The sequence below is a fragment of the Rutilus rutilus genome, assembly GCF_951802725.1.
Source record: "Rutilus rutilus genome assembly, chromosome: 17".
NCBI lineage: Eukaryota > Metazoa > Chordata > Actinopteri > Cypriniformes > Leuciscidae > Rutilus > Rutilus rutilus.
The window spans coordinates 30,538,536-30,563,554 of NC_140230.1; the positions used below are offsets into that span (position 1 = coordinate 30,538,536).

General features: G+C 37.7%; 1 protein-coding gene across 4 annotated transcripts in view; it reads right to left on the reverse strand.

Moving 5' to 3' along the window:
* The window catches only part of oxr1a (oxidation resistance 1a), a 153,067-nt gene that overhangs the window by 49,600 nt on the left and 78,448 nt on the right, over positions 1 to 25,019 (reverse strand). For 2 of the 4 annotated variants that reach the window (XM_084384747.1, XM_084384746.1), the window contains exon 1: positions 16,328 to 16,641. The exons of 1 other annotated variant lie outside the window; for it this stretch is intronic. In XM_084384747.1, coding sequence (XP_084240873.1) covers positions 16,328 to 16,466 — 139 coding nt within the window. In that variant the 5' untranslated portion in view covers positions 16,467 to 16,641. Of the gene's footprint in view, positions 1 to 16,327; positions 16,695 to 25,019 lie in introns of those variants that run through there. One more of the 4 variants, XM_084384748.1, reaches the window with a different exon arrangement.

Sequence of the window (25,019 nt, forward strand, 5' to 3'; positions counted from 1 at the left end):
AAAAATCATACAACATTTATGTAATAAAAATCTATTATATTACCAAAACGTATACATAGTTGTATTCCACATTTTGTTTGCGGCAATGTTACAGTATGTCAAATTCCTCAAAAGGATTGATAAAGAATCATTCAAATTAAGATTGCGTTTAATCTGGAAACCGAAATTTATATCCAATACTAAAAGCTAACGTGTTAGTATGCAGTCTCATGGGTGTGTGGGTCTCTGTGTGTATGTGTAGTGTTCAAAGTTATCACAGCAATGTTAGCAAGTCCCCCCACATGTTCACTTTGCTTCAGGCGGTCGGTCGTCTCCAGAATCAGTCGACTAACAGGTTCTGCACTTGTGACAGTGTGACAGAGAGACTCTCGGCTGTGCAGCCATGAATCATAGTCGTCCTGCTATTTCTGTGCTCACACCAAAGAGACGGCAGCGAAAGAAACCAGGCCAGCGCAAGAGCCGACACGAACAATGATCTTTCATCCAGCGCTTTCACGCCTCTGTTTGAGACTATAACCTGGCAAACAGCGACAGTGGCTGATCTCTCTTTATTTACAGTATGTCGCCTCATAGATAGAGTTTTATTACTCAGAAACACATTATCATGATATTTATAAAGCTGCTCTAAACTGATTCAAATGATTATTTTGAGATTTCCACATGCAAAGACAAACTACTACATAGCGAACAGTACTATTATTATTGCACTTTATTAGACTTAGGAATTTGGGATGATAAGGAACTGTAACACTGCATATTTTCTATTCTGTGTTGACATATTTTAATGAATCAGGAAGTCTGGGCAGAGCACAACTGAAGGGTTCTTCCTTTTAATAAAATAAATAAAACTGATATATAATAGCAACCATTTAGCAACGCCCTGGCGACCACCCACAAAACTCTAAATCATGGTGACGAGCTTCGCATGGGAAAGAAAAGAATAAATATATTTGACAGAAATATCGAAGCCGTTTCAAAGGATAATGCTCTGATTCCCATAACAAAACAAAATGTGTGTTAATTTAAATCTAAAATGTTAACATGAATTCATTCTAGATTTGAGGACCTTTATCAAATGGAGGATTTGGGGTTTAATTAATATTAGAATATTTACTACACCATAATAAATAGCAAAAAGATGCTAAATGTCTATGTATTCCAGTACAGCATTGACTAAGGCATGAGTCAGAGACTCAGTGAGCAAACACACAGCAGAGATAAGTTCCATGAAAAGCGGCAAAATTGTATGGAATTGAACCCTCACGTGTGTGTATCGCCTGAAACAGGCTTTTCACACGCTGAGATAAGAGCTGCCACATCGAAAAACAAAACAAAGAGCCCAATGTGTGTCTGAAAGACACTGAATCCATCGTCTCTGTGGTTCTGGAACATTCTGTGTGCAGCCAGTGTCCATCCACCGCTCTCCATCAACAAAATATGACAAATCTCTTGAATAAATATTCATTTGTTCTCAGTGCTTATGACACATTGGGTCTGTTTAGTAAGCTGCATCGCTGCAGCATCCTAGCTCAAATGAAGCTTTATAAGTCACTGATTTGGAATTAAATGGTACAGCCTTTGCATCTACAGTATGTTGTCTTATAATGTTGCATATGTAGGCAGCTCACTATATTTTGGAACACAGCCATTGTACAGTGGCTCACTGATTAGCTAGCATTTTGTGCTCTAACTATAAAGGCCACTGCTAAAAAGAACTAGTGTTCAATGGTGGTCACATAACAAAGGCGGGGAATATGGGACAAGGCCACATGCTGGTCTCTTTTTTCCTTTCAGTGGAAAAAGAAAATAATAGTATTCATCAGATGCATTTGTAACATTTTCCTTATTTTGTCTCTAAATGTAATACTAAATGTACGTGCACAAAACACACACGCGTAAATCAGTCTTGTGATTTTAAGCAGTAAAAGCTCTCAAACAAAGCCGCTCTAATGGTCTGCAGCTGTTATACAATCAGCATTAACCCAACGTTGATGATCAGTTATTGACTCATGTAAATTTGTGGATTTTGAACATGAAGATGTGATAAAACACAATGGCTTATACCTAGGTCTGATGTTTTGACGCTTATTAATAGTTGGTAAGGTTGTTAAGTTTAGGTATTGAGTAGGAATATGGTCATGCAGAATAAAGCATTAATATGTTCTTTATAAGTACTAATAAACAGCCAATATCCAAGCATTATGCATGCTAATAAGCAACTAGTTAATAGTGAGAATTGTATCCTTACCTTTACATTAATTTATTTACTTTTTAAATGTATTTACCATAATGTTTAACACAACATAATGCACATTAATATATTATTTAAATTAGATTAAATTTTTTTTGAAAGATGTTAATACTTCTATTAAAGGAAACAATAATATGCTAAAAAGTGACAATAAAGACTGACAGTGTTACAAAACAATTCTATTTCAAATAATTGCTGTTTTTTTGAACTTTCTATTAAACAAAGAATCCTGAAAAAAAAATGTATTACGGTTTACATGAAAATATGAATTCATGTCTGTGAGGTATCAAACGGTGCATGCTGAGTTACATACCAACATTTAACATTTAGCATTTAGGACCCTATTTTAATGATCTAAGTGCATGGTCTAAAGCGCACGGCGCAAGTTCACTTAGAGCGAATCCACTTTTGCTAGTTTCGCCAGTCGCATGGTCTAAAAGGGTTGTCCCTATTCTCTTAATGAGTAATGGGTGTGTTTTGGGATTTACGTGCATTAAACCAATCAGAGTCTCATCTCCCATTCCCTTTAAATACCAGTTGAGCTCGCGCCATGGCAGATTCTTCATTTACATGACAGAATTTGATAGTGAAAAGACCGAAGCGTCTCCAGAGCGCAAACGGAACTGCTTGTGCGTGAGGTAACAAGCCGGATTCCACCATATCTTTATGTACACAATAATAAATACAATTTCCATTGTAATCCTTTTGGCATGTTTTTGTGCTGCTGTGCGTCCCTGTTTGTGTAATAAGCAGAGTGTACGCGCGTTGTGAACCCGCCTATAGGCGCACATTACTAACGCGCTCTTTAAATAACAAAAAATAATAAAAAATATTGCGCCATTGACTTTAGATCAGGTTTCAGTTGGTCAATGGCGCAGTCCATTTTTGTTGCCTCAAAATAGCAACGCGCCAACAATGCGCCAGAACACACCTCGTTTTCAGACCAGCACGCCCATGGGCGCACAAATGGGCGCAAATGCATTTGCTATTTAAACAACTTGGCGCAGGACGTGAAAATGATAACTGCGTCAGGCTGAAACTAGCAAAAAACACTTGCGTCGCGCTTGGCGCTGCATCGCGCTGGGTCTAAGATAGGGCCCATAGAGTTAGAGATAGTAACCCTACATATGAGCAATAATAATAATGGCTAGCAAACAGCGCTAAAAACGAATAAAGCTGCTATAAAACTGACACTGCAATCACAGTAAAATAAAATGTCGTTTTTATGTATTTGTTGTGCGTTCTTTATTTGAGTGTTGTTGTCACACAAGGACGCAGAACACATGCGACCAACTTCAGCGTGACAGAGAAAACAACCAGGCTTGTGTTAGCGGCAGCTGCAACAGCCCGGCGGATGTTATTCTTAGACCGCTCTCATTTACTGCTCAGAATGGTGCTGGAATCAAGTGCCCCATCATAATAAGCAGGTGGCACACACACACACACACACACACACACACCCCCCAATGTGCTGGAATGAGATGACTATGGCTGTGGGGAGACAATGAACAAGCAATCTGATTCACTATTCCAACATCAGTCTAAAAAGAATAGTTCACCCAAAAATGAGCAGTCTGCATTTTATTATTTACTCACTGTCATGTCACTCCAAATCTATGCAGTTACTTTTTCCAAACACAAAAAGAGAAAATAAAACAGCACTTTGGAAGGACATGAGGGTGAGTAAATAATGGCAGTATTTTTATTTTTGAGTGTTATTCCTTATGTGTCAACAGAGACCTGTACCAAACAAAGCATCCTCAGCGATAAAGAGACAAACAAACAAACATTTAAATAAATACAATGGTGTGACAGCATTCACTGCAGAGGATGATTCGACTTATATAACACTTGACAGACTCTTGAAGTAAAGCTGTGTTTGACATCCAGATACAGAACGAACACAGATTCTAGAAACTGTCGACTCCAGGAAAGAGCTCTTTTGTGAATAGCTACTGGCAACCGTCACACTGTCCAGCCTAATATAAGCTATATGACACGCTTTTCTGACTGTAAAGTATACATGCATGTAATAAATTAGCATGATATTTAATGCTTTTGCTCATATGACTGTATGTAACTGCCAGTCTCCAGTTCACATTCTTTCTCCACACTGTAATGCTAAGACGCCCCACGAAGCTCATGCATCTTATTAAAATGAGTGTCCATAACAGTGTCCGTGTCGTGTATTTACATCTAAACACACTATGTAATATAATCACAGGATTAGTCTAATCTGATTTCTGACTATTGCTAATGAAAACATCTGCCCATGCGTTAAGCAGGAAACTAAACTTTTGTGCAATCACTATGTACAGGGACGACACTTTCGCATGACTGTGAGGAAAGTTGACACATGCTTTTCATTTCATCACTGTCTTCATTCAACAAATTGATTATTATTTTCTTTCCTTTAGAGGATTTATTCGGGACTTTCAGAGTTTTTTTGCAGGAAAAAGTAATAATTTCGTTTTTTATTTATTTTAAGACTTCTACAGTATGTGTGTATATATATATATATATATATATATATATATATATATATATATATAAATAACCACCATTACTGTTAACATTCAGACTGTGGGTGCATTATTTGTAAGCCCTATTCATTTAGAATTAATCTTAAAAACAAATTAATATAAAATTAAAAAGTTGATACAAAATGTATAGGCCTGTATAAAGGTACATACATAAATTAAATTATTTAATTAGGTTTACTATATATATATACATTGACAGAAAAACACAGAATTGTTGACATTTTTGCACATTTATTAAAAAAGAAAAACTGAAATATCACATGGTCCTAAGTATTCAGACCCTTTGCTGTGACACTCATATATTTAACTCAGGTGCTGTCCATTTCTTCTGATCATCCTTGAGATGGTTCTACACCTTCATTTGAGTCCAGCTGTGTTTGATTATACGGATTGGACTTGATTAGGAAAGCCACACACCTGTCTATATAAGACCTTACAGCTCACAGTGCATGTCAGAGCAAATGAGAATCATGAGGTCAAAGGAACTGCCTGAAGAGCTCAGAGACAGAATTGTGGCAAAGCACAGATCTGGCCAAGGTTACAAAAAAAATTTCTGCTGCACTTAAGGTTCCTAAGAGCACAGTGGCCTCCATAATCCTTAAATGGAAGACGTTTGGGACGACCAGAACCCTTCCTAGAGCTGGCCGTCCGGCCAAACTGAGCTATCGGGGGAGAAGAGCCTTGGTGAGAGAGATAAAGAAGAACCCAAAGATCACTGTGGCTGAGCTCCAGAGATGCAGTCGGGAGATGGGAGAAAGTTGTAGTAAGTCAACCATCACTGCAGCCATCCACCAGTCGGGACTTTATGGCAGAGTGGCCCGACGGAAGCCTCTCCTCAGTGCAAGACACATGAAAGCACACCTGAAGGACTCCAAGATGGTGATAAATAAGATTCTCTGGTCTGAAGAGACCAAGATAGAACTTTTTGGCCTTAATTCTAAGTGGTATGTGTGGAGAAAACCAGGCACTGCTCATCACCTGTCCAATACAGTCTCAACAGTGAAGCATGGTGGTGGCAGCATCATGCTGTGGGGGTGTTTTTCAGCTGCAGGGACAGGACGACTGGTTGCAATCGAGGGAAAGATGAATGCGGCCAAGTACAGGGATATCCTGGACGAAAACCTTCTCCAGAGTGCTCTGGACCTCAGACTGGGCCGAAGGTTCACCTTCCAACAAGACAATGACCCTAAGCACACAGCTAAAATAACGAAGGAGTGGCTTCACAACAACTCCGTGACTGTTCTTGAATGGCCCAGCCAGAGCCCTGACTTAAACCCAATTGAGCATCTCTGGAGAGACCTGAAAATGGCTGTCCACCAACGTTTACCATCCAACCTGACAGAACTGGAGAGGATCTGCAAGGAGGAATGGCAGAGGATACCCAAATCCAGGTGTGAAAAACTTGTTGCATCTTTCCCAAAAAGACTCATGGCTGTATTAGATCAAAAGGGTGCTTCTACTAAATACTGAGCAAAGGGTTTATAAAACACATTTTATATATAAATATTTATATTTTATTGGAACCTCCCCTTACAAGCTAAATAAATACTGTCTAATTAGACTATATAAAAAATAAAATCCCTCTTTTTTAATGTCTTTTTACCTACAGCAAAAAGTACAGAATATGGGTGTAATGACTAAACGTAGCCAGTCATGTGTTGTGATGATTCCTGAATCAGCTGTTATTGCAGCTTTGTTTTAATGCTAGTCTATGTCTGTACGGTAAATCAGTTCAAAAGTACAATAAAACTCCTGTTTCATCATATGACCCCTTTAGCACAGGGAGAAATAACAGCCATGGGTAAAACATGGCGAAGTTGCTCACTGAACCGAACAACTCAAACACCCCGGCAGTCACGGCCCAGACTGTCACAGTAGCTGGTGTGTGTGTGTGTGTGTGTTTGCTAGATCTGCAGTTTGAATGCTGTGTCAGGGGAGATGCTGAACTCCACAAGGCCTGTTCCTTTCCCTCATTAACACCCACTCCAGGTCAATTAATCAAACCCCGATCCTGTCAGTGGCTCTGTGTGAGTCACCCACACCAGAGCCTCTCATTAGCACTCACTCCAGGGTGACTAATCGCAGCAAGATCCTTCCATCCACTCGGTTATTGCTTTAGTGAGCACTATTTAGTTTGCAAATCAAATAAAGCAGTGGCTAAAGTCTGCCTCTATTCTGTTGTTGCAAGTTCAACTCTGCTCTTAAAATGAGCGCCTGAGAAATGCTGAAGATACCCCGGTTTGGTAGGTTGAATAATGAATTGAACAACGAGATTTGTTGAAAGAATAATTCATATTTAAAGTATTCTGTCAAGGAAGATAATACTAAAACTTCAGGAAACAGGCAATGGCTTTGTTTGAAGCACTTGAGTAGGGGAGACCGGGGACAGTTGCAACACTTTTTGCATTTCTCTCAGTTACTCAGAGACTATCTGGACTAGACCAACCAAATTTGGATATATTAAACTTGCATCTGTCTGCTAATTACCCATACCATTTAAAGATGATTATATATGACATATCATTCACAGTATTTATTTGAATGGAAGAAGTCAGATGTTGCAACTGACCCCGACCCGGGGACGGTTGCAACATGTAAAAAATACCTAATTTTTTTATTTGAGCTTTTTGTCTCAAATAATTCTGAAAATATTAACTGTTTTAGGCCTACTATTATATTATAGTATTATTTATTTCAATAATATTATTGTAGCCTATAATTTATTTATTTAGTCATATTTATCAAATAACAGTTATTGAGTTTTTTTTTGTTTATGTGTAGAACATAGGCCTACATAGATTCAGTGTGCAGGTGTTACAGATGCTATTCAATCTCTCCATATTTCAGACAGGAAAAATTGAACAATTTGCAATGCAACAAACCTTTATTAAACATGCAATTTATAACTTGTTGCAACTGTCATGTGAACATCATGTGCCTGCTAGACACACTGACTTTGACACATGCTAACCATGTCACTTAGAAGTCAACAAAACAATAATTCAAACTAAGTAAGTTTTGATTAATTCATACAAAACGTCTGGACAGTATGACAAAAAATATGTCTCATGAAAAATTTTACTTTCATACCTCCAAAACAAGTTTTGTTCAATAAATGCAGCAGCAAATGTTGAATATGTCTACTGTCTTCTTAGTGGGGAGAGGATCTAACTGTGCATGTACAGTATGAGTGTCATCACTCTAGCGTGTTTCTGATTGGAAAAAAAATGACATGTTGCAACCATCCCCATGTTGCAACTGTCCACAGTCTCCCCTACTGTATAATACAGTATCTACTGCATAGTACATAAAACAGCATACAATGATGTTCTTCATTGCTCAGCTTCAGTTTAGCTAATGGCATCAAGTTATCTTGTTTTTAATGATAAGTTTGTGTAACATGAATTGGATGGTTCATTTAAATGTTTATTTAAAACATGTCATCTTTTCATGTGCTTTTTAAATAATATTTGTAAATTGATTTCTTATTTATTTATTTAAAGAGGGACAATGCACATTAATCAACATTTAAATGAATGTAAATGTACCTGAGCTAAAAGGCAAATGTCACCATCAGTCCCTTTGCAGAAAAACCTTATATAACCTTACCTAGAACCTATCCTTAATAGGAAATGTTCTCACACAAACAATGTTTTTATTTGCCAAAAATGGCAGACCACAGGAATGTAACAACTCTTGTGTAACATTAAATGTGTGACTAATTTCTTAACTTATGTCAGGAAGTCTTATTCATCCAATGTGTAAAAAAAAAAAAAAAAAAAAAAACCTCCTGTACACTTCTCTACACCGGAGAAAAATGTATGGATTCAAATTTCTTCAAAGAGAAATATTATTTTTCCTATTTTTGTGAGCATTAGTGAGTACACACATGTAATGTAATGTCTGTTTCGTTCATACTTGTAGCAGGAGGGCACCCTCGCACTGAAAGTCCACAAGTAAGACTCATAGAAGTCATAAAACTTATGACGTTCCAGGAAATCCCTGGACAAAGGCATCAAAGACTACAGATATTAGGGGTGTAAATCGGAGCCTTCATGACGATTCGATACGATACCGATTTCTTAAGCCAACGATTCGATTATTTTCGATACTTCAGAATTCCCCGTGATACGATTCGATACGATTCGATACTTGATATTTTTTACATGATATCTATTAAGTTTCAAATAAATCAACAAAAATAATAAATAATTTGCCTTTTATTGAGAATACAGAAAAAGTATTCTATTCACATGATGTGTATGTTAAACTATAGCAGTTGTGCTCAATGCACTGCAAATAGAACAGCAGCAAATAACAGTTTTCCTTGATTTACCCTGGTCTTAAAGTAAAAAAGATGACTGTGAAAAATAGTAGAATTAAATTAAATACATTTATGGTGAGATTACTACATTTTATTTAATTAAACGCATGTATGGTGAAATTACTACATTTTCAGGTCAATCTGTGTTCATTTTGACCACGAAACATGCACTGTCACTTTAATTCAGCGTTTGCAGCACAGCAAAAATAGACTCGGTGCGGAAACGATCTCTGCCCTGCTGTATACGCACCGCAACTGGAACGGATCGACGGACCGCAACCGCGTGCAGTGTGAAAGCTCTAACCTTTTAACATGGGTATGGAAAGAATACGCACCGCATACGCACTGCAAACGGAGTATGTGTGAAACGGGCGTTGCAATAAAGTGCAATCAGACAAACGGCAACATCTCTTACCACTGCTCCATCTGTTTTCCTGAAGCCAAAATACTTCCACACCCATGACTTGACGCCGACTGGAGTGTGTAACATTTCACTTTCATTGCCAACTCGCTCTGACGGTTCCATCGCTCTTGAAAGTCAGACTCAACTATGTGTGTGAACATAGATAAGACAAGTAACACGTGTGAAGCAGTGTGAAGTAGAAGACAATAATGAGGTTAGCGCCACCCGCAGCTTAAGAGTAGGTTGTATGCATATGTCGGAGCAGATGTTGAAAATAGACAGGCGGCAAATTAAACACATGAATCGATACTCTTGCGGACGCATCGATGCATCGAATCGTCGGCTGTATAATCGATGCATCGATACGAATCGATTAATATTTACACCCCTAACAGATATATACAAAGACGACGCACTTCTAATACTAATGAATGAGAGAAACTGAAACGCGCAATATGGCGGATTATGTCTCGCCTTCTAAATAAAAGAGTCAATGCAGTTGCCATTGAAAGCTTCCGTTCCCATAGAATTGGCTGGTCTAGCCCCCCCAAAAAAAGAGAAGCTTTTTAACGCATTTTGAGTCACTAAGCCAATTTTGATCGCGAATTTGGTTTCATTATGGTTAATCGTGCAGCCCTATTAACCTCACACACAAACAAGCACACAACAAATGCTCACTTCACACAAACAAGCAGCTCGGTCTTGGTCTCATTCGTAGCACATATATGTTGCACTGTATAGCTCTGTATATATATATATATATATACAGTGTATATATATATATATATATATATATATATATATATAAAATATTCTTCAGCACACTATAAAATGGTTACGGTATAATAGTATGATAGTCGTACATTATTTGAAACATACCCATTGTGTTTCAGATTTTCTTGTCGGAGGTATGATGCATGATTTCTAAGATCTATATGACACACGAGGCACAAATAAAGAATGAGTCTAGAGTCTCAAGAGTCTCAAATTTATCGGCATGACTAAAAAGCACATTGGGATGAGATGTGACGTCTAGCTCAACACTTCCCTTCAGCAGAGATGCTTTAACCATTCTTCATCTTACTGCATGTGGCAGCCTTAGTGCTAAATCCATATCCACCATCGGGAAAGCAGGACAAATAATGCAGGTCAAGGGATAAAAAGAGACCCAGAGGCAGGCTGGAGTTGAAAGATCAGCCGCTGTGCTGCAGGTAAACAGCTCCCTCTGCCTTGACACACACTGGGCCTGGATGCTTAGTCAGAATTTAAAAGGTTATTGAATAGAGGGCAAAGTTTGATACGCTGAGCGTCAACCATCCCTGCTACTTTAGCATTTAGTCTAGACAAGAGCAAAATAAACACCACTGGGGCCGCAACGCTTTCGAGCAATCAATGAAGTTCAAAGGTAACGTCCATGGAGTCAATGCTAATGTTTCATTTTCCTTTTGGTTAGCATCCAAGATCCAAACAATCTCTTCATCCCCCATTCCTTCTCTCTCATGCTGAGATCACCAAAATTCACCCTAGAATCTATATGGTTCAATGTGAATAATGATAATCATACAGTATTACACACGTTTGGTATCATTTGAAATGTCTCAGTGCAACTGGTACAAAGGTCTCATTCCCAAAGTAGTAAACCAAAAGGTAATATTTAGGAGTTTAGAGATAACTCACACACAGAGGAGGGTGCATCGTCCAGGCACATGACATCCTGCTCCCAAAAGGTGTAAACTCTGAATGCAAATTCCCACTGTTAGCAAATGTTTACATTTGAAAAGAGGTTTATGACTTGGTCTGAGTATTTAGGGAGATGCTGAAGAAGGGCTCGGGGCGATTTGTAACTCAAATCAGCCCGTGATGCTGAGTATATGCAAAACACTTCGCATCATGTATTTTATAATGTCAGGTTCACATCTTCTCTCTTTATTCCAGAGCATTTGATGTTTTGTATTATATCTTTGAACTGATTATGAAATTGGCATGATACATAATAAATGATACCATAATAAATAGTTACATTTGATTTTATTCCGATTGACTCTGAAGTTGTTTTCCCAAGTAGATTAAACAGATTTGTATGTTACCGCAAGTTTTACATCAGATTAGTGACGACTAATATTTGGCATCAATTTAAGTGTGGTTTTTAAGTGTGGTTTGCAAAGACAAGAAGTGAATTTCCGTTTAGAACAGCAAAATCTAAATTTGGGTGTCTTACCTCTGTTTTAATTGAATGTTACTATAGATAAGTGTACGTGGGAAAACACAGCATGGCCAATCCAAAGCTATTATAGAGAAGTAATGTTGGTCAGCTTATATCTGTCATAGTGGCCATACCTCTACTGAAGTAAACGTTAAGTTAAATTCAAGTGTATGCAATTCCATGGGGGCTATACCAAAGTATCTTTATGTAAACGTGAATGTGACCGATCTCAGTTATATAGCTATAACCTGGTCACTTATTTGGTGACCAAAACTGATGAGCTTGTGAACGTGAGAGCCGCGTTAAACAGAAGACGGGAGGACCTCTGAGCGACATAGTTTCCTAGTCTGGAACGGGTAAAATATACCAAGAGTTAAAAAGAATAATCAAACATTCGCTCATTTTTAATGATGCTCAGATATCATTAAAACCTTTTTCATTTATGGAGTCAGATAAAATAACGAGGTAATACATATGAGAAAATGTGGGCTATTTCATTTAATCTTGTTGTGTTGCGTAAAAGGAAAGACAGTAACGAGCAAAGACCTTCACCTGTATTATTGGAAAACTGCCACTGGACCGATAAACGGGCTTACAATACCACTCTAGCCCTAGCACAGGTAGTTAGAAAGGTAGTTTTACAGAAAAAGCGCTTGGCCAGCACACGAGCAGTCATGCCATGCTAGCTTCAGTTCTACCTGCCTTGGCATCCAATTATGACCTCTTGGGTTGGCACAGCATATATGCTACTGCCTAATGCACCAAGGAATTAGTCTTAACTCAGTAATGAAAACACACCCACACACCTCATTCATCTTTGGGGGTGATCTAGAGAAAAGCAGGACGTGTCTTGTGCCTCCCACGTCCTTCTAAAGCCAGTGCAGATGTATGCTAATGGACTCCCTGTGCTTCCAGCACGGCATCTGTGCGTCCCACTCATCCTTTAGACCAGTTCCTCTCACGTAATGAGGGGCCAGAGGCGCATCAGAGAACGGTGCCATTATTTCATTGTTTTGGAACTGCATGCAGATTTACAAATAAACTGACTTCTGAAATTCCAACACTGATCATTTGGGGTTGATAAATACTTATCTAATTAATAATGAAAATATACGCATTAAATTAAAAAAAATGCAAAATGGAAGTATTTGTTTAACCAGGGTTCCTGCAGGTTTCAGTTAGTCAAATTTAAGACTTTTTTAAGACATTTTAAGACCATAAAGATTGAAATTTAAGACCTACACGACGCATTGCCAAAAAATATTCAAATCAAAGAATTCATTTTATTTCAATGAATTCAGTAATTGAAAAAGCATTAACTTAATTTACAGATAAAGCAATCACATTAGTAACCTTCCAGACCCAACAATGCGTGTCAGAGAAAAGAACAGAATCAGATATAATTTTTTTATAGAAAATTGTACTTTGCATATTATAGGCCTACTGTAAAAACACATAATTATTAGTTGATTTTAGTTGATCATAACTAGAGATGAAATGGCATGAACATTTCATTTAATTATTATAGTGCCAAAAATTATCACTGTTATCACAGAATCCTGTTCAAAAAGTACTAATACTACACAATGAAATCAATTCACCAAGTTTTATGTCGAAAAACAGCAAATAACAAATAAAATTAGCATCAATACGCACTAACATAAACATTAAAATAATACGATTAAAAATGATAGCCAGATTTTATGTGTCTTGCAACATGTTATATACTAACATGTACAAGTTCAAATAAAGTTGACAAAAAAAAAAGGTTTTTATAAAAAGATAAACCTCACATATTTCAGACTTTAATTTATCTTGTTTGACTCATTCTTTTTATAAAAAATGATTTAGTGACATTTACAATACACTTTAGCTTATCTTTTATTATTAATAGTAAAATTCGGTCCGATTTTCCCGTGGCGTCTGTCGTTGCTATGCAACTCCACAATGACAAAAAAGTTTTAGTGGCTAATGGATTTCCACCGCCGAAAAACGCTTGCTGTAGCTCTGTTACAAGATTTATTTACGGAGAAGAGAAAAACACCCGTAGTGTTTGGGTGCACCCGCATCCTTCATGTCTTTTTTCCTGTTGCTGCGCCTGGAAAAAAGCGAGTGCGTCGCTTCAGTTATAAGCGCGCTTACCGCGCGCCTACATTTGAATGAACTTGAGCGCGAAAAAGACGCGATATGTGAACTGCCTCTTGGCGAGCGACTTCGATACTTTTTTGCTACTTTGTAATAACTTTCTGCGGCCAGCGTTTCTGGAAATGAACGAGGGTAAAAAAAATGTAAGACCTGACTAAATGAAATTTAAGACCGCGGATGAAAATCTGGCTGTTTTTAAGACGTTTTAAGGCCTTAAATTTAAAGTTCAGAATTTAAGACATTTTAAGACTTTTTAAGGACCCGCGGGAACCCTGTTAACCCTATTGTACCTTGAGCAGTGCTTCATTTTAAGTGTTAAGCAATCCAGAAATGTGATTTCCTACAGTTAGATGCTCTTTACACGAGGACAAGTTCAATTTTTACCTCTTTTTGTTTTAATCCATTTATCGAAATAGGCTTAGTGTTGCACTGCTTTGATAAGAGTCAAATAGGAAGCAATATAGAGATGTCAAACAGCATTGTTTGCTGTGTCTAATAACTGAAGGTTGAGGCCACCCGATGGTGCAATGCTGTTTCCTGGACTCGCTCAACTTCACAGCAGTCAAATCCTTGCATTTTACTCTTCTTTGTTCTGGAGATGAGTGACCTTTTTGTCCTGCCGGTGTGACAAAATTGTTTTAGAGGTCACACTGGTGCGCCCACCACATTGCCCAACTGATAAGAGCTGCCATTTTTATTGCAGGCTTTTTTTTTTTTTTAAGATAAATTATAGAAGGCTTTTCAGTCCACAAATCACCAACATTTACCATGGATTTAATGTAGGAACACTAACTGTAATCATGGTATTGTGGCAGAAATAGTTGAATGTTTTTACATAAATTTCAGGGTTCGTACAACCTTTTGACAGTGAAATTCAAGTACTTTTCCAGGACTTTCAAGTGCTTCACACAACTTTATCCAGCACTTCAAAGCTCTAAATGTGAATAATTGCGTTCAAGGCTTGTGCTCCTAAAATTTTCAGTAAGGGGGCTAGGCAAGGCAAGGCAATTGCCTTATATTCTATTCTATTCTATTCTATATATATATATATATATATATATATATATATAAAGACAAGACAGTTCTAGAAATTCAACAAAAATGTGTTTACTTATATACACTACCGTTGAAAAATTTGGTGTCAGTAATAAAAAAAATGTAAAAAATTAATACTTTTACTCAGCAAGGACACATTAGATTAATAAAAACTGACCGTAAAGACTTTACGCATTGTTACATAAATGCTGTTCTTTTGAACTTTCTTCACCAAAGAACTCTGAAAAAGATGCATCACGGTTTCCACAAAAATATTACGCAGCACAACAATGATAAACATAAGTAATGTTTTTGAATTTCAGAAGGATCATGTGCCACTGAATGACTGCTTAAAATTCAGCTTTGCATCACAGGAATAAATTACATTTCAAAATATATTAAAATAGAAAACAGTTATTTTAAATTGTGATAATATTTCACAATATTATTGTATGTTTATCAAATAAATGCAGCATTGGTGAGCAGCACAAGAGACTTCTTTTAAAAATTGGAACTGGAAAATGGTACTGCCATACAGCACATGCCATCAGGCCTAATTAGTCCCTGCAATTAACCTAACTCCCACTGTGACACGGATACTGAACACTGAGTGAGCGGTTGATGTAGGGTTCACAGAACACAAACACAAACTAGTTTTAGGGTGGAGACGTCTGAACCTATCAGTGCTGAAACAATATGAGGAGTTCCCACAGTTTTTGACCAATGGATTTCCACTGATTCTCCAATTGCATCATGATTATAATTATTTATTTTTTTATCAAACTTAACATTATTCCACATACCTATGACTTTCTTTTATCCGTGAAACATTAAAAATGAATTTCAGCAACACTTTACAATAAGGTCTCATTTATTAACATTAGTTAACGCATAAACTAACCTGAGCAATATATTTACCTGTTAATGCAACTTAAAAATGTTTATGTTCATGCAAGTTCACAGTGCATTAACTAATGTTAACAACTTTTGATGTTAAAACGTATTAGTAAATGTTGAGATTAACATCAAGATTAATAAATGTTGTATGCATTGTTAATTGTTAGTTCATGTTAACTAAGACAAACATATTCATTAGACCACTTTTGTATGTATCGCCACATTTGTAGGACCACAGGAGCGATGCATATGTCAAGAGTCTGAGCAAACAACACCTGAACAACAATGTGGTAATAAACTTTAAATTACAATAGTAAATGCATCTACGTGTATTGCAAGGTCGGGACATAAACTCTTAACTCTTCCTCGTAAAAGTTCAACAGTCAAATCCAATGCAAAATACACAGGACAGCTGACATGTAACTCACTGTACTGCAGCCATGTTGCGCTGTCAATGTTTACAGGCGCACGCCAACTGCGTTTCAACAAGTTTGTAAAACTTTAGAGAAAAACACAAAACGAATACCTGCAGTGTGTGTTTCAGGCGCGTTCTCCATTGGCGTTTCGGCATCAGAATAGTCTTTAAACTGAACTTCTCTCAGAGCTTCGGTAACAGGCCAGATTTTACCAGCGATCGCGTCTCTGAACGACTGAATATAATCCATATTCAGATCTTCCCCAAAGCATTTAAAACATTTAAAAAGTAATAAAAAAAAACAACAACGTAATAACGCCGAGCTATCTGCCCAGAGCTGACAGCAGAAACACGAGAGCAGAATCAGGAACTGAAACTGACTGACAGCCACTGCCTGTGCCTGCTGAACTTTTCGCCGTTAGTAGAGCGAGCGACGCGACGCGACGCTACCAGAACGCTCATCCTCTACACTGCGAGTGATGGAATGCTGACGTAAACAAAGACTTTGATTGGTCGACTGGCTGCGACGTCAGGGTTTTAAGCGCGATAGACGCGTCGCGTCGGTAGCAGTATACAGTGAAACACATGAGGGGAAAAAATGAACAAAACATTTATTTGAAAAAATATCGCACTGTTTCAAGGTAATACCAAATTCGTGTTTTGAGTTTATGTCCCACTCTAGAAAAAATAAAATACATTTTTTTTTAAACCCACCGGCTGGGTTTGTCCATATTTTACCCAAACGTGTGATGAAATAACACAGCATTTTTTAGAGTGTTTTGTTTATTGACTAGTTTTAGGAGTTTTTTTTGTGTTCGTAAATTGGTCCTAAACAACAAACATAATATAAACTAGTTACTAGAACATACAGTAGCCTGTACAGTACAAAAACTATAGCCTGCCTACCCAATCGTGCACGATTGACCAGGTAATATTTTAATACAGTGGACACTAATATTGTCTTTGAAGTTACTTGTTGGAGTACCATGTAAAATAAACTGTAAAATAGGGTACAAAACTAATATATTTTTGTGAGGTTTACATTTTTATTTATTTAAATTCATTTAAATGCTGTTTTGAAGCAGTAAATTGTGAAAAGTGTTGTGCCTTAGCTCTACTTAAAACACTTTTTTCCCAGTCCCAGATGATCATGGCATGCTGTATGATTTTGCCATGCCTCAGGAACTTTTGAAGGTGGTTACATTGCATGACACACTGCTATCACATGATCGCCTATCTCAGCATCCCAAAATAACAGTAAACCTTGAATTCAGAGGGGGTAAATTAGGCAAACATGCTGTAATTATGCAGAGAGTCACAATTATATTTTAACTTGATGAAAACAGCTTGCAGGGAAACGGATTTGTATCTCCACCTCCCCAACAACATCTATACAGCTCATCTGATGATATGAGAGCCATTGCTAATTGCAAAGATTGTTCAGTGTCTTTTTAATTCATCAAGTTAATTACATCCCAAAGGGTGACAAATGAAATGTGCCTCTCAGGCCAAATTTACACAGATCCCAAAATCCCCAAAAAAGGACATGAGTGAAACTCCATCTGCTGGTCATTCATAATGTTGCACCCTGCTAGATTTGTGCCACGTTTAGCCCAGCTGGGATAGCAACAAAGATGACATGCATAAAAACCACTGCTGATAAAAGTCATCATCTGAGTAACACTGAAGCCAGAAAGTTCTGACACCAAGCCAAAACAACTGTGATTAAACAGCATAAAGGTGCATCTGACGGATGAAACTTCCTCATCATCATGACCTGGAATTTTATCATTCCTCTAATTGGTCTGTTTAGTGCAGGAACTGTGGAGTAATTCACCCTATCGGTGTTATTTTAGTAGTATGTGTTAATATTTTGAACTAGCTTTTATTTTACATTTTTTATATTTTCAGGTTTCAGTTTATAATAATGTGCTTGTGTCATTTTTATTAGTTTATTTTTATTTAGATTTTAGTTTTAGTCATTTTAGTACTTCAACTTAGTTAGTTGCCAAAGCAACATTTCATTTTTTTTTCATGTAATATGTACAATTCATTTCAGCGTTATTTCAATTACTGAAAACAGTTTGTTAACAGTTTTAGTGAACAATAACAACACTGCCCGGTGGTTACTTTTTCTCCTTTGGATCTCAAAAAGAGAAATTTAGAATATTATTCCATGAGTAAGAATCTAAATTTCTTTCTGTTTCTCACACAAAGCTGTTGTATGGCTTCAGAACACTTGGAATAAAGTGCTCAATACGTATGGGCTACTCTTACAGTTTCTTTTGCTCTTGTTTTTGGGGGAAAAAAAATCCCCCAAAATTCTATTTATATTCCACTGAAAATAGGATGTTTCATTTTTTGGTGAACTATCCCTTTAAGGGCACACAGAAGCTCAAAAAGAGCCCTTGTTATGCTGTAATTGGATGGCAGTTCAAAAACCAGCATGTCATTAATTTATTTCTTGTATAATAAGAGGTTCTGCTGGACTCAACACAGATACAGAAACATCCTATTGATTCGATGTTCTCCACAAGCTCAGCTGTAATTAAAGAACAGTTTAATTTGATCGGCCTTATGAAAGATCTATCATTCTCATTTCACAGACGAGAAATAAAATAAGCCCTATTAGTTGAGGGTGATTAAAGCAGGACTTCCCTCCCATCCAATATTCCTCTCTACTCTCACTGCACGCAGTGTTCATTGGACGCCTTCTTCTATTTCAATTGAAGAGAGTCTGGGGAAATAATAAGGAGCACACTGAATTAGTTCAGTTGTTCTCCATTGGATATTTATAGTGATTCGTCAAACGTTCCAAATGAGAATAAGGCAGGATTTTTCCTTATGCATGGATCCATGGTTAGGCTCAGGCTGCATGGTTGCGGGAAATATTTTGTTGGCACACTTTAGGCACCTTAGTACCAATTGAGCATCGTTTAAACACCACAGCCTACCTGAGTATTGCTTCTGATCATGGCTACTTCCAGCAGAATAAAGCACCACGTCACAACGCTTAAATAATCTCAAACTAATTTCTTGAACATGACAATGAGTTCATTATCCTCAAATTGCATCTAGAGTCACCAGATCTCAATCCAATAGAGCAGCTTTGGAATGGGGTGGAACAGGTGATTCGCATCATGGATGAGCAGTCGACAAATCTGCAGCAACTGCGTGATGCTCTCATGTCAATATGGACCAGAATCTCTGAGGAATGTTTCCAGCACCTCGTTGAATTTACGACACAAAGAATTAAGGCAGTTCTGAAGGCAAAAGAGGGTCGTACTAGCAAGGTGTACTTAAAGTGGCCGGTGAGTGTGTATACGCACGCGCATCATCACTGTAACCAATAACACTTTATAGGTCCATAATTATTGAATGCAGTCAACAAGGGTCTAAAATTAACACTCACCCAGCACCAAATGCAAGAAAAATTGCCTTTGATGAGTAAATTAAATGGAGATACTTGCCAATCTGCCAGTAAATTCATTAGGAACTGTAACATAAGGCTTAAATTAAATTGTAAGAACAGTCTGATCCTCACTGATGTAAGAGACGTGCAAAGACAAACATTTAAGACTTAAACATCTTCAAACTGCTTTTGTCAGGGAGCCTTCTATGGTCCTCTATGGTACATCCTACTCATTTAAGCCTATGGGAGCAGGAACCCACCAACAACAATTTGTTCTGGGCCCTGTGAATTGAAACCGCTTTTGCTGCCACATATGTGGAATATTTTCCACAAAAACCCATCATAATAAAAATATGAAGCACGAGACGTAAAGTTGTTCATAGCAAATTTCTACCTCGTAACATAGTTAGGATTTATTGTGAGATCAGGTTGGAAGAGATGATATACACTCACCTAAAGGATTATTAGGAACAATTATCTAATCAACCAATCACATGGCAGTTGCTTCAATGCATTTAGGGGTGTGGTCCTGGTCAAGACAATCTCCTGAACTCCAAACTGAATGTCAGAATGGGAAAGAAAGGTGATTTAAGCAATTTTGAGCATGGCATGGTTGTTGGTGCCAGACGGGCCGGTCTGAGTATTTCACACTCTGCTCAGTTACTGGGATTTTCACCAGAACCATTTCTAAGGTTTACAAAGAATGGTGTGAAAAGGGAAAAACATCCAGTATGTGGCAGTCCTGTGGGCGAAAATGCCTTGCTGATGCTAGAGGTCAGAGGAGAATGGGCCGACTGATTCAAGCTGATAGAAGAGCAACTTTGACTGAAATAACCACTCGTTACAACCAAGGTATGCAGCAAAGCATTTGTGAAGCCACAACACGCACAACCTTGAGGCGGATGGGCTACAGCAGAAGACAGCAGAAGACCCCACCGGGTACCACTCATCTCCACTACAAACAGGAAAAAGAGGCTACAATTTGCACGAGCTCACCAAAATTGGACAGTTGAAGACTGGAAAAATGTTGCCTGGTCTGATGAGTCTCGATTTCTGTTGAGACATTCAGATGGTAGAGTCAGAATTTGGTGTAAACAGAATGAGAACATGGATCCATCATGCCTTGTTACCACTGTGCAGGCTGGTGGTGGTGGTGTAATGGTGTGGGGGATGTTAACTTGGCACACTTTAGGCCCCTTAGTGCCAATTGGGCATCGTTTAAATGCCACGGCCTACCTGAGCATTGTTTCTGACCATGTCCATCCCTTTATGACCACCATGTACCCATCCTCTGATGGCTACTTCCAGCAGGATAATGCACCATGTCACAAAGCTCGAATCATTTCAAATTGGTTTCTTGAACATGACAATGAGTTCACTGTGCTAAAATGGCCCCCACAGTCACCAGATCTCAACCCAATAGAGCATCTTTGGGATGTGGTGGAACGGGAGCTTCGTGCCCTGGATGTGCATCCCACAAATCTCCATCAACTGCAAGATGCTATCCTATCAATATGGGCCAACATTTCTAAAGAATGCTTTCAGCACCTTGTTGAATCAATGCCACGTAGAATTAAGGCAGTTCTGAAGGCGAAAGGGGGTCAAACACAGTATTAGTATGGTGTTTCTAATAATCCTTTAGGTGAGTGTAGATGAAAAGTACCTGAAAATCTTTTTTTTGCATGTAGTCGAGATGGATCTCATTACTAAACCACTACCAGAACTGCCATCTCTACACTGAATGTGTCCAGACACCACACACGCACATCAACACAAGGATGAACATCTGCACATTACCCTTAGCCTCACAGTTTACAGGCCCAATTAGACAGACACAAATGGAGCAAAAACTCAGTCCGGCTGGGCAGATGCAGTTAATAGAGAAGGCAGTGAAGCTCTGCTGCTGTAATGAATGAGCACTAAATACAATCAGATTACGGCAGACGGACTGTCTCCCGAACAACAGCTGTATTTGTGATAAAATATAAAGTTATTTATGACACAAAATGTGGTGCAGAGGAAGGAATTGTATAGAGATTGTGAATGTGGAGATGAAATACAGCATATGGATGTATGACATTCAATGCCTGAAACATTTCTCATTTCCTTCCATTTTCCTTGTGTGGGAATTTTTTGGATGGTAATTTGCTTTCTCCTATTCCAGTGCAGCTCCTTGGGGAATATGAGAGCACTGTAATAGATATCATTATAATAGGTCTCAGTTTTAAACTTTTTTGACATTGTACAAAGTTGTTCATATGATTACAGACAATAACTTAATTAGTCACACTAAAATAGTCCAGAATATTATATTTCTTATCAATTTTACATCATAATGTTTTTTTGTTTCAAAATGTTTTAAATCCCAAATCAAAACTGTTAAAATAATACATAAAAAAAAAACTGTACACACACACACACACACACATACATATATATAGAATAAAAAAAAATAAAAAATGGTGCACATACAGTAAATGAAAATGAGTAAATATCAATCTATATTGTGTTCATTTTGTAGAAAATGTGTGGAAACCATGCCTTGACTATTTTTAACAAGATTTAATTGCATTTTACTTTCAATAATATCCGTTTGGCTGAAAATAGTTTCCTCTGATTGAGAGGATAAAAAAAAAGTTTGTTGCTGCCAATGGAGCAGAAATCACACACTTCACCTTCACAGGTGGATAGCTGGTCAGGTGTGTGATTGCCTCAAAGACAAAAGTACTGCTTTCCCTCTCTCAGATGACAGCACCATCTAACAGATGATTATGCTGTCCAAACTGCACAGAAACAAATGAATATTCACAAGACAAATGCAAATGACTCAGTCTGGCCTTGAATGGCATCTTAGTAGAATATCAAGAGAATTAATCATTTCACTAAAGACAGAAATGCATAACGATCCATCAACTGAGGCATTAAAGTTTTAAATATGTGCAGTCATGAGAGGCATCAGTCAGATCTTTCACATCAGCAGACAGAAGTGTTTTTAATGAGGCTATTTTAACTTTTCTGCTCAATTGACCTCAGCAGTTGCTTAGCCATTGCAGTGAGAATCAGGGACTGCAGTTACACACTGCATTCATCAAACACAAGTGACTGCATAGACGCACACGGCAACCAATCAACTGCTGAACTTGTCGCAGTAACCAATCATCAGCTAGACTCTTGTCACAGCAACCAATCATCTGGTAAACTGTCATCACAGCAACCAATCGCTGGACTCAGCCAATTATCTGCTAGATCAAGGAAAAATGTCATGCACAAAACTTTGCAAACAATCATTATTTTTGCAGTTCTGTTTGGTTGAGTGATAAGTATTTTTTTTTAAAGAAATTAATCCTTTTATTTGACAAGGATGCATACAATTTTATCAAATAAAATTAAAATTAAATCAAATTAAAGACATTTAGATTGTCACAAAAAAAATCTATTTCAAATTCATTGAAATTCTATTCATCTATTCTTATTCCTCAAAGGAATAAAAAAAGTTTACAACATTGAAAATAATAAGAAATGTTTATTGAGCACCAAATCAGTCTATAAGAATGATTTCAGGTATCATCACAGGAAAAATATAAATAATTTCTTTGTAATATTAAAATAGAAAACCGTTATTTTGCATTGTAACTATATTTCATGTTACTTTTTTAACTGTATTTTTCATCAAATAAATGCAGACTTGGTCAAAAACATAAAAAATATTAACAACCCCAAACCTCTGAATTGTTGTGTATTGTGTATACTCTAAATATTTGACATATTACACCAGAGTCCTGGACGTTAGCGGGTACCCAAATGCTAATATTTGATGTAAAGGGAGAAAAATATTTGCATTGTCATTTGTAGGTCGGGTATCAAATAGCCAAGACTATTTCAACCCAATTCGGTACACGCTGATAGGCTGCTGCTTTCAGATGGTCCCTTGCATATCTGTGCTCACGCTCTGAAGACTGTCAAAGGTTTATATTTAAAACATGTTTTGTACCGCTGTCTGAGCATCATGCCAATCGCGTTGAATTGAAGTGATTGCCAGAATCAGTGATTATAAAGGGATCGCTCTTTGCTCACCTTCTGTATATAGTCAATCTAAAATTGGAATAGAAGTTTTATTTTTCATGCTGCTTAGAGGACCAACAGCCACGTATACACTGTCGAGTTTCAAGAGAGACAACCGCATGTAGGTGCAGTTCCGCTCACGTTCTCCGTCAAACGGGTCTGGTCATTTACGGAATTAAATTAGTGTTACTGCTGTTACTAACGGTTCGGATGTTCTGTTAAGCACGTCGATTGACCAGCAGGACCCGTGTCATACTCTGTACCACACTACCTTTATAGACAGAATTGCAAAAATAATCAATCAAATAATAATGAAATATGGTTTCGGTTTAAATTTCAGTGCAAAACTGCTGAAAAACTTCAATCTGTCCCTTTCAATGAATCAATTCACTGATACAGTGATTAGTTTGCATCATCACTCAAAAGTGTTAACCAAATCTATGTGTAGGGGTTGTTCTGCAACACAATACATGTTTTAAATTACACTGTGCAAACGAAAGGTATATTAAAATTAGAATCAGTTCACAAAAATCTCCCACAACACCACCTGTATCACCCTACATGGGGTCGTGACCCAAGGTTGAGAACCTCATCATGTCAACGTATCATTCACTATTGGACTCTACAAAATGAAGGCATCACTGGCAGTCACATGCATTCAGTCCTGTACACAAGGGGATGGCAGGCGGCTTTAACGGCAGGCATTTCCTGATGGCATTTGTGAAGGAAAAATCCCTGCACAAAGAAAGAAAATCACATCAGGAAGACAAAGCTATTTTTAGCGGATAAGCCTCTCGTCATACTGAATTGTGTTCATTTTGGCATCAGGATTTTTTTCCATCCCGCTCTGTTTTTTTCTGTAGCTGATATGGTTATGTCATATCTGTCCTGGTTACAGAGCACAAAGGGTTTAGCTTCAAAGTCCAAAGGAGGCATTAGAATTGTGGGACACCTGAACATACAACCAACCCCCTGGGAAAAGCATCGTGATTCTGAAAAGTGGCTCGGCTCATCAACCTGGAAACAGAATACGCCATTATCATGGTAATACATTAAATCTTGATTTGAAAATGGTCTCCATCTCTTACTTGCTCTTCCTGAAGATATACAGGAGAGCCGAGACCTTTAGCCTACTTATAACACACGACTGCACTGATCTGATCCACATCACAGCCTAAAGCCGGGCGTACACTTTAGGATATTTGCTGTTGTAGGGGCTTGCAGGCCCCTAAAAAATTGCAGATTTTTTGTGTGTCTCTCTGGAAAATCATGTGGAAATCGTTGATGTTCATATGGTCGAGGCTCGCACTGTGGGAGAGGAATTACGAG